The following is a 13,771-nucleotide window of genomic DNA, read 5'->3' as shown; positions in this document are numbered from 1 at the left end:
TTTTTTCACACTCAACAGTTTCCCATGTGTATCAAGAATGGTCCACCACCCAAAGGACATTCAACCAACTTGACACAACTGTGGGAAGCATTGGAGTCAACATGGGCCAGCATTTCTGTGGAACGCTTTCGACACATTGTAGTGTCCATGCTCCAACAAATTGAGGCTATGTTGAGGGCAAAAGGGGTGCAACTCAATCTTAGGAAGGTGTTCTTAATGTTTTGTGCACTCAGTGTATGTAGGCCTGTTTGTAGCCTATAGGCCTACTGTATTAATTGTTTAATGCAGTCACCAACATTCTTAATTTGAAGCACATTTTTATCCTTAGCTTGTGTAACAATTGGAAAGACATTGGCAACTTTGTATCAGCGGTCGAAAGAGGGACAGAATCAAGATGCTTATCTATGTTTAGCGGAGATCTTCTGTGTATAAAGTGACGCAGAAGGACAAAAAAGCATCCAACGGCTCACTTAGCTGGTGGTCTGAAGCAGTCAGTAAATAACAAGCATTTTTAAAGTTTTGGGAAACAGCTTTGAGATTTTGAGTGGCAATTGGCCTAAATGGATCGGGCTACGTTTCTTAAAGATTCTTAACGAAGAAATATGAAAAGCATATACATAAGCACGGTAGTAATTGAAAGGGAACAGTTTGGAGATTACGGGAAAATGATTAGACCAAAGTTGAGAACCCAACAGTTCACCTGACACAAGACTGATATTACACGAATATTACACTGTACATTTTATGTGAATTTTTTTGTTGTACATTTCGCCACATTTGTTGATAACGAAATCTGAAAATACTCTGGATACATTCAGTCAGATTATAAGAATATTCCTGAAAAATGTGGGGTAGGTGCAACATAAGATAAAGCAATGACAAAGGTTTGAGTGAGAGCGACTAATTGGTGTTTCCAAGCGGCCACACACCTCTCCAAAGATCCTAAGTCATTTCAATGCACCTTTATGACTCAAAGAAGATTCTTCAACTATACGTTTTTCTTTTACACTTGTAGTTCTTTCTTTAGAACACAACCCTGCATCCCCGCCATCACACAATTACTGTTGTTGTTGCTCCCGAGTGGCGCAGCGGTCTAAGGCACTGCATCTCACTGCAAGAGGCATCACTGCAGCCCCTGGTTCAAATCCAGGCTGCATCATATCCGGCTGTGATTGGGAGTCCCATAGGGCAGCGCACAATTTGGCCCAGCGTTGGCCGGGGTAGGCCGTCATTGTAAATAAGAATTTGTTCTTAACTGTCTTGCCTAGCTAATTAAATAAAAATTACACAATCCAAAAACTGCCCATTTTAAATCACAATCTGGGTCAGGGGGCATCATTTGAAAGCTTGTTCATTTTACTGTACAGCCACATCGTTCCAATTTAGGGGCCCAAATCTGCCATTTTCAACCCGTATATGGGTACGAGTGTAATGGGCTACCAATGCTAATACGAAGGTTCTTACAATGCTTTTGGGAAAATGGGCCCAGACAGAAAGAGGAGGTTAAATAGGGAGTGTGAGGATGGGTTAAGACAGGTTAGGTCTTGGATTAGGGCATAAAGAGGGGTTAAATGATTGAACATCAGGGTTGGGGTCAATTCCGTTTCAATTCTAGTCGATTCAGGAAGTACACTGAAATTCCAATTCTCTTCATAGCTTTTCAAGGAGGAAGAATTTGAATTGTTATTGGAATTTGGTAAACTTTCTGAATTTACTGGAATTGAAATTGACCCCAATCCTGCTGAACAGGATAGAATGCTTGTTGGAGATATTTTGGCTCATCAGGAGAGCCGGAGCTTCAGGATGCCCCCAGGCACACTCACACACTTACCATTTATACAGAAACATTGTTATGGAACAGATATTACAGTGTCATTGTGGAACAAACAAATAAACAGAAAACCATAGTGATCTTACTTGGGTCTGATTTGGAGAAGGTATCCATGTCCAGCAGATTTCTGTGAAGAGAAAACAAACAGGAGGGAGCGAGGTGTGAATAAGTAAAACTGACACCATGTTGCTTCGTTAAACACAACGAGACGCTGATTGGCTCATTAAGGCTCTCGTTAGTTAAGGCAGCGAACACCGTTGGGGATAGATACAGGATACAAGCGTGACAGACAGGATTGCGTCTCAAATGGCAACCTATTCCCTTAATATTACCCTACTTTTCAATAGGGTGCCATTTGGGAAGAGAGACATGAGCGTCATGCTCTGATTGGCTAACAGATGAGGCCTGTAAACGAGGGATTGCTGTAGCAGCCGTTACAGAGCGGAACGGGTCTCGCCTTCTCAGGCTAATTACCAGACAGAAAAAGATTAAGGTAAGGGAGAGAGGCGGCCATGAAATGCACATTGACAGTGCTGCTAAAAAGCCCCATCCGTTATGATCAGTAACACCTTCTATATCATGATGCGCACGAGGGGGTTTATAGTGACGGCATCATCAGTGATCAAGAACACATCCTGTGCACCTCCCTTGGGATGGGGCCGCCTTTCAACCCCCTAGTCCCAACCCCTAGAGAATCAGTCAATTAAACTATTAATTTACATTAAACGGACAAACTACCCCTAAGCCCCTACCCATGAACACCTTCAAACCCCACTGGAATCAATGACTCGTTTACAAACAAAATAACCTGAACCCCCACCCACCTTGAAATGCTAACTCCACAACCAGAGACAGATCTTACACCAGTCATAAAGCATTTCTACTTCACTCTGGGGGATGGAGAATATTCACCAAATAGGGCTGGGAAGATTGACTCATTTAAAAGCAGGGAATTTGGGTAATACAGTTACCTCTAATATAATTGAGCTGTTCTTCAGTGAATTTGCTGGAGTGATTCCGACACACATCCATTCATCCTATAAGATCAGGACTGGATGAAGGAATGGGGGGGATGGACGGAGTGAGGGAACGAGAGATGAGATACAGTAAGTGACTTCTCTGCCATGGCTTGGAAACGTTAATGGTTCTGCAGGGAGAGATAACATACCCTTCTCTCCTCCTGACCTGCTGGTTCATGTCCCATTGAACTATCCCTGACACTTACTGAGCTGTATAAAAGGTGATGAAATGTCAGGAAATTCTGACATGTTCCACTTTATCCCGTTAAAGCCCAGGGATCAGCAGAGGCTTTGGCCTGCTGTAGGACAGGAGGGAACACTGATCTGTCTGTGTCCATGCCTTCCTGTTTCCTGTTACCCATGTTGCTCACTGACTCACTCACTTTGTCAGTGAGTGTATGTGTGGATGCATTCCTGTGTGTGTGTGTAAATGTCTAAAAGCTGCAGAGGCTATAGTATGGTCTGCATTAGAGGTCGACCGATTATGATTTTTCAACGCCGATACCGATACCGATTATTGGAGGACCAAAAAAGCCGATACCGATTAATCGGACGATTTTTAATGACAATTACAACAATACTGAATGAACACTTATTTTAACTTAATATAATACATCAATAAAATCTATTTAGCCTCAAATAAATAATGAAACATGTTCAATTTGGTTTAAATAATGCAAAAACAAAGTGTTGGAGAAGAAAGTAAAAGTGCAATATGTGCCATGTAAGAAAGCTAACGTTTAAGTTCCTTGCTCAGAACATGAGAACATATGAAACCTGGTGGTTCCTTTTAACATGAGTCTTCAATATTCCCAGGTAATTATAGGAATTATAGGACTATTTCTCTCTATACCATTTGTATTTCATTAACCTTTGACTATTGGATGTTCTTATAGGCACTTTAGTATTGCCAGTGTAACAGTATAGCTTCCGTCCCTCTCCTCGCTCCTACCTGGGCTCAAACCAGGAACACAACGACAACAGCCACCCTCGAAGCAGCGTTACCCATCGCTCCACAAAAGCCGCGGCCCTTGCAGAGCAAGGGGAACAACCACTCCAAGTCTCAGAGCGAGTGACGTTGAAATTCTATTAGCGCGCACCCCGCTAACTAGCTAGCCATTTCACATCGGTTACACCAGCCTAATCTCAGGAGTTGAAGTCATAAACAGCAGAGCTGCTGGCAAAACGCACGAAAGTGCTGTTTGAATGAATGCTTACGAGCCTGCTGGTGCCTACTATCGCTCAGTCAGACTGCTCTATCAAATCATAGACTTAATTATAACATAATAACACACAGAAATACGAGCCTTAGCTCATTAATATGGTAGAATCCGGAAACTATGTTTATTCTTTCAGTGAAATACGGAACCGTTACGTATTTTATCTAACGGGTGGCATCCATAAGTCTAAATATTCCTGTTACATTGCACAATCTTCAATGTTATGTCATAATTACGTAAAATTCTGGCAAATTAAGCGGCCCAAACTGTTGCATATACACTGACTGTGTGCAATGAACGCAAGAGAAGTGACACAATTTCACCTGGTTAATATTGCCTGCTAACCTGGATTTCTTTTAGCTAAATATGCAGGTTTAAAAATATATACTTCTGTGTATTGATTTTAAGAAAGGCATTGATGTTTATGGTTAGGTACTCATTGGAGCAACGATACGCACCGCATCGATTATATGCAACGCAGGACACGCTAGATAAACTAGTAATATCATCAACCATGTGTAGTTAACTAGTGATTATTATTGATTGTTTTTTATAAGATAAGTTTAATGCTAGCTAGCAACTTACCTTGGCTTACTGCATTCGCGTAACAGGCAGGCTCCTCGTGGAGTGCAATGTAATCAGGTGGTTAGAGCATTGGACTTGTTAACTGTAAGGTTGCAAGATTGAATCCCCCGAGCTGACAAGGTAAAAATCTGTCGTTCTGCCCCTGAACGAGGCAGTTAACCCACCGTTCCTAGGTGTAAAAAAAGGTGTAAAAAAAATCTGATTGTTATGAAAACTTGAAATCGGCCCTAATTAAAATCGGCCATTCCGATTAATCGGTCAACCTCTAGTCTGCATGGTCGTGACGGCATTTTAAACCAGGCTTCCTTCATCATAGCAGGAGATAAATATTTTAGCCAGACTGATGGCTGGTTACATCACTGAAATTGGCCCTTTGGTCCTTGCTGTGTGTGTAATGGGCCCCTAGATTCCCCCTGTGTGTGTGTGTGTGTGTGTGTGTGTTGTGTGTGTGTGTGGTGTGTGTGTGTGTGTGTGTGTGTGTGTGTGTGTGTGTGTGTGTGTGTGTGTGTGTGTGTGTGTGTGTGTGTGTGTGTGTGTGTGTGTGTGTGTGCGCGCATTAGGGCAGTATCGGTCATTACATTTTGTCAGCCGGTGATTGTCAAGCAAATATTTTCTTATATGGCCTTCCTGTGTAGACCAGCTCAACTAACCAAACAACTGTGGGCTCCAGCCTCCACCAATCTTAACTCTAAACTGCTGAGAACTGACTCCAGGTCTGATCAAAGAAGTTCATTTGTGTCTCTGTCACCTCATCTCCTCTCCCCAGGAGGGTAAAGAGGACAGAAGGCTGATGCCCCTGAGATTCACCCAGTGTGAGGGTCATCAGTCACAGTGCATAACAAACCTGACATCTGAGAACAAGTGGGGGTGGAGAGAGATCTGACACCAGGCCAGACAAATATCTTTAGAAAAAAAATGGGAAAAAGACCAAAGCACCAATAGAACCATAAGAGCAGGTGTCTGTCTGTCTGTCTGTCTGTCTGTCTGTCTGTCTGTCTGTCTGTCTGTCTGTCTGTCTGTCTGTCTGTCTGTCTGTCTGTCTGTCTGGCTGGCTGGCTGGCTGGCTGGCTGGCTGTCCCCAGTAGGTAAGGAAGAAATAGAGTAGGAAAGAGAAAGACTGACAGACAGACAGGGATAGATGAGTGTGAGAAGAGGCGCCTATCCTTTCTGAGAGGTTTAATTATTCTAAAAGCCTTTCGGAGCTCTTTTAAACAGAGAGAAGTACGCTTTGGCAATACGTACATTGTTACGTTGTGGCAATGAAGCAAATTGAATTGAACTGAATTGATAGTGAAAGATGGAGAGAGAGAGAGAGAAAGGCGCTGCCTATCACGTGTAAGACACGCCCCCCTCCCAGTCACCAAGCCCCAGCGGGGCCCGACTCGGTCCTCTGTCCTCGTCACTCGGCCCGAGTGATGGAATGTCTCAGCAACAACGGTAACCATAGCAACCGTCCGACATCTAGTTCTTTTGGGGTAGGAGTATTTATCCCACTCAGACAGCAGCTCCCGATGGGACGATATAAGTTTGACATCAGCCCTCTGCTCATTAAAAACAGGAGAAGAGACAAGAGCTGTTTCACAGAGTAAATAGCAAGATGACACCAACAGATATGGCAGCTCTTTATTGCAGTATTTCATTTTTTTGTGTTATTTCTTACATTATTAGCCCAGGAAACTTTTTGTGTTATTACATACAGCCTGAAATAACTTTAAGATATCAGAGTGGCAGTAACTCACCAGCATTACGACCGGGAATACAACTTTCCCAAATTGGATCCTTTGTTCGTACCCTCCAGGGCAAATGAACTGATTCCAAATGCTGATCCAAACACCGCTGGCGGAGAAGAGGTATTCGGAGTGCGACTCAGAAGGCACGCACACCATCCACCGCTTCCGAGTATATTACTCGCTAATGTTCAGTCTCTGGATAATAAAGTAGATGAGCTCAGGGCGAGAATCTCCTTCCAGAGGACAGGGATTTTAACATACTCTGTTCCACAGAAACATGGCTCTCTCGGGAAATACTGTCTTTGTCCATACAGCCAGCTGGGTTCTCAATATATCGCACAGACAGGAATAAAGAAGTCTCCGGGAAGAAGAAAGGCGGGGGTGTATGTTTCATGATTAACCACTCATGGTGGGATTGTGATAACATAAAGAAACTGAAGTCCTTTTGTTCACCTGACCTAGAATACCTCACAATAGAATTCTCTTCGGTTATAGTCACCGCCGTGTATATTCCCCTTCAAGCCGATACCACGACGCCCCTCAAAGAACTTCACTGGATTTTATGCAAACTGGAAACCACATATCCTGAGGCCTCATTTATTGTAGCTGGGGATTTTAACAAAGCAAATTTGAGGAAAACGCTACCGAAGTTATATCAACACATTGACTGTAGTACTCGTGCTGCTAAAACACTCAACCACTGCTACTCCAACTTCCGGGATGCCTACATGGCTCTCCCCTGCCCTCCCTTCAGCAAATCTGATCACGACTCCATTTTGCTCATCCCTTCCTATAGGCAGAAACTCAAACAAGTTGTAAGGCAACCTTTGTAAGGCAATCAAACAGGCAAAACGTCAGTATAGAGTAGGGATGCACGATATATCGGCGAACATATCGGAATCGGCCGACATTAGCTAAAAATGCCACCATCGGTATCGGCCCGATGTCTAGTTTAACGCCGATGTTAAAGCTACCGTGCATACCTATATAACGTAGGTACATGATGTAATGACGCCACGTAAAAGTTGGCGTTACACGTGCAACACAGCATTCCTAACCTAGCCCACACAATGTCTGCTGTGTGGATTGAGCAGTCAACAAGTCGAGTAGTCATTTGAATGAGTAACAACATTTCAGCGAGACAACGCAAAGGCAAAATCCATTAAAGCCAAGATAATGGAATTCATTGCCGTTGACAATCAACCATTCTCTGTCGTGGGTGATGTTGGCCTTCGCCGACTGGTCGAGCACCGGTCGAGTGCGCTATTTTCTGATGTTGCCTTACTGGAGTTACACAGTAATAGCGTCACTGCTATTCGCTTCACGACATACATACTGTGGAACGCCGTTTGGGTCTTTGCGTGTCAAAAAAGATACTGTCAAAGCTGTACAAAAAAGTCTGCAAACAAGAAAACACCGGCCACAAACAATGTGTTTACAATACCGTGTTGGTAATAAAGCATAATTTGTTTGACCGCAACTTCTGGGGTAGCTAGCTTTAGCATGGTACCTAGCTATCACCAATACAGTTGTTCGCCTATTGAAATTGAACTTCAGTTGATGAAAAAAAATAGCTAGCCAGCTACTTAACCCTATTGCCCAAAGCTAACGTTATAGGCAGCCAGCTAGCTTCATCTGGCTAGTGAGGCTTGACCGGACCGGGTTATGTGTTGTGAAGCTAGCCACAATAAGGATTAGGCACAACAGTGGAATTTGCGGTTTGCCTTCAAAATAAAAGTGTCATTGACAGTGATGCAAATAAACACAAATAGTATAATTATGCCATACTTTTATTTTGAAGGCTAACCGCGAAGTCCACTAGTGTGGCTAATCCTTATTGTGGCTAGCTTCACATAGATGGTTCCGACCACCGAGACAACTTTATCAGCATCATAGCATACGTATCAATGAATCGTTGTGACATATGGAATACGAGTGATAGTGTAATCAATCTGTAATAACTACATAAAAAATGTATGAACGCGTTAAATTATTATGTGACGTGCAGTCATATTCAGGTCCTGATTAGTCAACAAGCTTATTTGACACGTCAAATAGTATTATTTTACAAGTCAAATAACACTATTTGAAGTGTATCTTTTTTGACACGCAAAGACCCAAAACGGCGTTCCATAGAAATCCTGATTGAGAATGAAACAACTGAACAAATTAACAACGAAACAGCACAGCAAGTAAGTGAAACAAATAGGTTTTGATTATGTTTTACTGGTAATGGGGACATACGTAAATGCCAACAAAATAACATTTTGGTCAGTGTGGTGTGTGTGCGTGTGTAACCTTTATTTAACTAGGCAAGTCAGTTAAGAACAAATTCTTATTTACAATGACGGCCAGGACGACTCTGGGCCAATTGTGCGCCGCCCTATGGGACTCCCAATCACGGCCAGATGTGATACAGATGTGATACTCGATTCGGACCAGGGACTGTGGTGACGCCTCCTGCACTGAGAAGCAGTGCCATACACACATGAACGCAGCAGTCTCTGTTAACTATTTAACTTCACTAGAATGCTTAAAAGGCTGCAAAAATTGTCAATATCGGTATCGTTTTTTTTGGCAAGGAAAATATTGGATATCGGTATCGGCCAAAAATGTAATATCGGTACATCACTACTATAGAGACAAAGTGGAATAGCAATTCAACGGCTCAGACACAAGACATACAGTATGTGGCAGGGTCTACAGACAATCACGGACTACAAAGGGAAAGCCAGCCATGACACCGACGTCTTGCTTCCGGACAAGCTAAACACCTTCTTTGCCCGCTTTGAGGATAACACAGTGCTACCGACGTGGCCCGCTACCAATGACTGTGGGCTCTCCTTCTCCGTGGCCGACGTGAGTAAGACATTTAAGCATGTTAACCCTCACAAGGCTACCGGCCCTGACAGCATCCCTAGCCGCATCCTCAGAGCATGCGCAAACCAGCTGGCTAGACTGACCATAGTCAATCTCTCCCTATCCCAGTCTGCTGCCCCCACTTGCTACAAGATGTCCACAATTGTTTCTGTACCCAAGAAAGCAAAGCTAACTAAACTAAATTACTTTCGCCCCGTAGCACTCACTTTTGTCATCATGAAGTGCTTTGAGAGGATAGTTAAGGATCATATCTACCGTACCTGACACCACAGGCCCACTACAATTTGCTTACCGCCCCAATAGATCCACAGACGATGTAATCGCCATCGCACTGCACACTGCCCTATCCCATCTGGACAAGAGGAATACCTATGTAAGAATGCTGTTCATTGACTATAGCTCAGCATTCAACACCATAGTACCCTCCAAGCTCATCATTAAGTTCGGGGCACTGAGACTGAATCCTGCGCTGTGCAACTGGGTCCTGGACTTCCTGACGGGCTACCCCCAGATGGTGAAGGTAGACATCTCCACTTCGCTGATCTTCAACACAGGGGCCCCACAAGGGTGCGTGCTCAGCCCACTCCTGTACTCCCTGTTCACCCATGACTGCATGGCCACACACGCCTCCAACTCAATCATCAAGTATGCAGACGACACAACAGAACTAGGCCGGCCTGATTACCAACAATGACGAGACAGCCTACAGAGAGGAGGTGAGGGTCCTGGGACGGTGGTGCCAGGAAAATAGAGGGAGCACGTCCCTATCCACCTAGACGGGACCGCAGTGGAGCAGGTGGAAAGCTTCAAGTTCCTAGGCGTACACATCACTGACGACCTGAAATGGTCCACCCACACAGACAGTGTGGTGAAGAAGGCGCACCTGAAACCAACAAACTTTTACAGATGCACAATTGAGAGCATCCTGTCGGGCTGTATCACCACCTGGTACAGCAACTGCACTGCCCGCAACAGCAGGGTTCTCTAGAGGGTGGTGCAGTTTGCCCAACGCATCATCGGGGGCAAACTACCTGCCCTCCAGGACACCTACAACACCCGATGTCACAGGAAGGCCAAAAAGATAATCAAGGACAACAACCACCCAAGCCCCTGAATGTTCACCCCACAATCATCCAGAAGGCGATGTCAGTACAGGTGCATCAAAGCTGGGACTGAGAGACTGAAAAACAGCTTCTATCTCAAGGTCAGACTGTTAAATAGCCATCACTAGGCGGCTTCCACCCGGTTACGTAACCCTGCACCTTAGAGACTGCTGCCCCATATACATAGACTTGAAATTACTAGCCACTTTAATAATGGAACACTAGTCACTTTAATAATGTTTACATATTTTTGCATTACTCATCTCATATGTATATACTGTATTCTATTCTACTGTATTTTAGTCTATGCCACTCTGACATTGCTCATCCTAATATTCATATATTCCTTAATTCCATTATTTTACTTTTAGGTTGTGTGTATTGCTGTGAATTGTTAGATATTACTGCACTGTTGGAGCTAGAAACACAGGCATTTCGCTACACCCGCAATAACATGTGTATGTGACAAGTAAAAATTGATTTGATAGTATCCCCCTTCTCTCTTCTCATTGCCTCTCTCCTCTCGCTCTCTCTGATGAGATGTGTTCGTACAGACATTTAATTTAATGAACATATCAAGGATGTCTCTCTGATCGGCTCACAAATGAGAGATTGCCACTGTTTGGTTATGACAGCATTACCATGACAACCCGCTGAACATGTGGCAGAACCCCCAGGACCCTGACCTACATTACCCATCATCCTCTACTGTGCAACTCGAGAAATAGATTTTACCTGAATGGAATGGCGAAGTCACACACACAGTACAGTTACAGCCCCCCCCCCCCCCCAAGTAGAGTAAGAAAAGGTAGTTCAGAATTAGAAAAAAAACTGCAACACCATGGCACTGGTCTGTGAAACTGTGACTTAACCAGGGATGTTACTGTCCTGCTGGCCATGGGTAACACTGTCACTGCACGGAGAGAAAACAAGGAGAGGGGAGAGGAAAGGAGGTAAGATTGTAAATGTGAGCAAACACTTTCTCTCCTTTCCCTTCTTCTCACATTCTCTCCTCTCCTTTCGTATCCTCGCCCCTCCTCTCCTGTCTTCTCCTCTTCTGTCCTCTCTCCTTGGTGTGGGAGAGGGGTTTTTCCCAGAACAAAGTCAGATCCCACAGAGGGCCTTTCCTCCCTCTCTTTCCCTTCTCTCTCACCTCTTGCTTCCTTCTCTCTTCTCTTTCTCTTCCCGGTGTGGCCTAGATAATGGATCCACAGAGAATACACCATCACACTGAACTAGATACAATCACCACCATGGAAGAAAACAGCTCTGCCAAACACACACACAGTGTGCCGATTCTAACTCAAAGTGTGGTGTAGAATTTTACATCTATGCTTCCATACAGCCACAGTACCAAAGAACAAAAAACACTCTCAATCTGTGAGATTCCTTCTCCCTGTTGTAGTAGTGAACATAGTGCTGGGATTCTAATCTTAGCAACATAACATTGCCTACCTACCTCCACATTGAAGGAGATCCTGATACAGAAACAAATTAGGTGAATATATGCAGTGTACAGACCTGATCTACAAAAAGAGTCAACAGAGACTGTACTTTCTCAAAAAGTTGGGATCTTTTAATGTAGACTGTACTATAGCAAGTCTCTTCCTCTTATCTGTGTCCTTTAGTAGTGGTATATTAACAACAATTCGACCATGAAGACCTGATTCACGCAGTCTCCTCTGAACAGTTGATGATGAGATGTGTCTGTTACTTGAACTCTGTGCATTTACTTGGGCTGCAATCTGAGGTGCAGTTAACTCTAATGAACTTATCCTCTGCAACAGAGGTAACTCTGGGTCTTCCTTTCCTGTGGCGGTCCTCATGAGAGCCAGTTTCATCATAGCGCTTGATGGTTTTTGCAACTGCACTTGACGAAACGTTCAAAGTTCTTGACATTTTCCGCATTGAGTGACCTTCATGTCTTAAAGTAATGATGGACTGTCATTTCTCCTTGCTTATTTTAGCTGTTCTTGCCATAATATGGACTTGGTCTTTTACCAGATAGGGCTATCTTCTGTATACCAGCCCTACCTTGTCACAACACAACTGATTGGCTCAAACGCATTAAAGAAAGAAATTCCATAAATGAACTTTTAACAAGGCACACCTGTTAATATGAATGCATTCCAGATAACTACCTTATGAAGCTGGTTGAGAGAATGCCAAGAGTGTGCAAAGCTGTCCTCAAGGCAAACAGTGGCCATTTAGAATAATCTCAAATACAAAATTGTTTAGCAATGTTTTGGTTACTACATGATTTCATATGTGCTATTTCATAGTTTTTATGTCTTCACTATTATTCTTATTCATTATGTAAAAAATATTTTCAAAATTAAGAAAAACCCTGGAATGAGTAGGTATGTCCAAACTTTTGTCTGGTACTGTATCATACCCATAGAAATCCTATATTAATATTTACTTCTAGTGTATATGTTTTCTATGTTTTCATCAATGATGTCGCTCTTGCTGCTGGTGATTCTCTGATCCACCTCTACGCAGACGACACCATTCTGTATACCTCTGGCCCTTCTTTGGACACTGTGTTAACTAACCTCCAGACGAGCTTCAATGCCATACAACTCTCCTTCYGTGGCCTCCAACTGCTCTTAAATGCAAGTAAAACTAAATGCATGCTCTTCAACCGATCGCTGCCCGCACCTGCCCGCCCGTCAAGCATCACTACACCGGACGGTTCTGACTTAGAATATGTGGACAACAACAAATACCTAGGTGTCTGGTTAGACTGTAAACTCTCCTTCCAGACTCACATTAAGCATCTCCAATCCAAAATTAAATCTAGAATCAGCTTCCGATTTCGAAACAAAGCATCCTTCACTCATGCTGCCAAACAGACCCTCGCAAAACTGACCATCCTACCGATCCTCGACTTCGGCGATGTCATTTACAAAATAGCCTCCAACACTCTACTCAACAAATTGGATGCAGTCTATCACAGTGCCATCCGTTTTGTCACCAAAGCCCCATATACTACCCACCACTGCGACCTGTACGCTCTCGTTGGCTGGCCCTCACTTCATACTTGTCGCCAAACCCACTGGCTCCAGGTCATCTACAAGTCTCTGCTAGGTAAAGCCCCGTCTTATCTCAGCTCACTGGTCACCATAGCAGCACCCACCGGTAGCACGCGCTCCAGCAGGTATATCTCACTTGTCACCACCAAAGCCAATTCTTCCTTTGGCCGCCTTTCCTTCCAGTTCTCTGCTGCCAATGACTGGAACGAACTGCAAAAATCACTGAAGCTGGAGACTCATATCTCCCTCACTAGCTTTAAGCATCAGCTGTCAGAGCAGCTCACAGATCACTGCACCTGTACATAGCCCATCTGTAAATAGCCCATCCAACTACCTCATCCCCATACTGTATTTATTTATTTATCTTG

The 13,771-nt window shown here is 43.8% G+C and overlaps 1 protein-coding gene across 1 annotated transcript in view; it reads right to left on the bottom strand.

Moving 5' to 3' along the window:
* The window catches only part of LOC111951182 (copine-8), a 122,931-nt gene that overhangs the window by 87,821 nt on the left and 21,339 nt on the right, over positions 1-13,771 (bottom strand). Inside the window, exon 2 of the mRNA XM_023969252.2 lies at positions 1,918-1,958. Coding sequence (XP_023825020.1) covers positions 1,918-1,958 — 41 coding nt within the window. The remainder of the gene's footprint in view (positions 1-1,917; positions 1,959-13,771) is intronic.

This window comes from Salvelinus sp. IW2-2015, linkage group LG3 (assembly GCF_002910315.2).
Source record: "Salvelinus sp. IW2-2015 linkage group LG3, ASM291031v2, whole genome shotgun sequence".
NCBI lineage: Eukaryota > Metazoa > Chordata > Actinopteri > Salmoniformes > Salmonidae > Salvelinus > Salvelinus sp. IW2-2015.
Note: the sequence above shows the minus strand (reverse complement) of the source record. Positions and strands in the feature narration are given on the sequence as shown.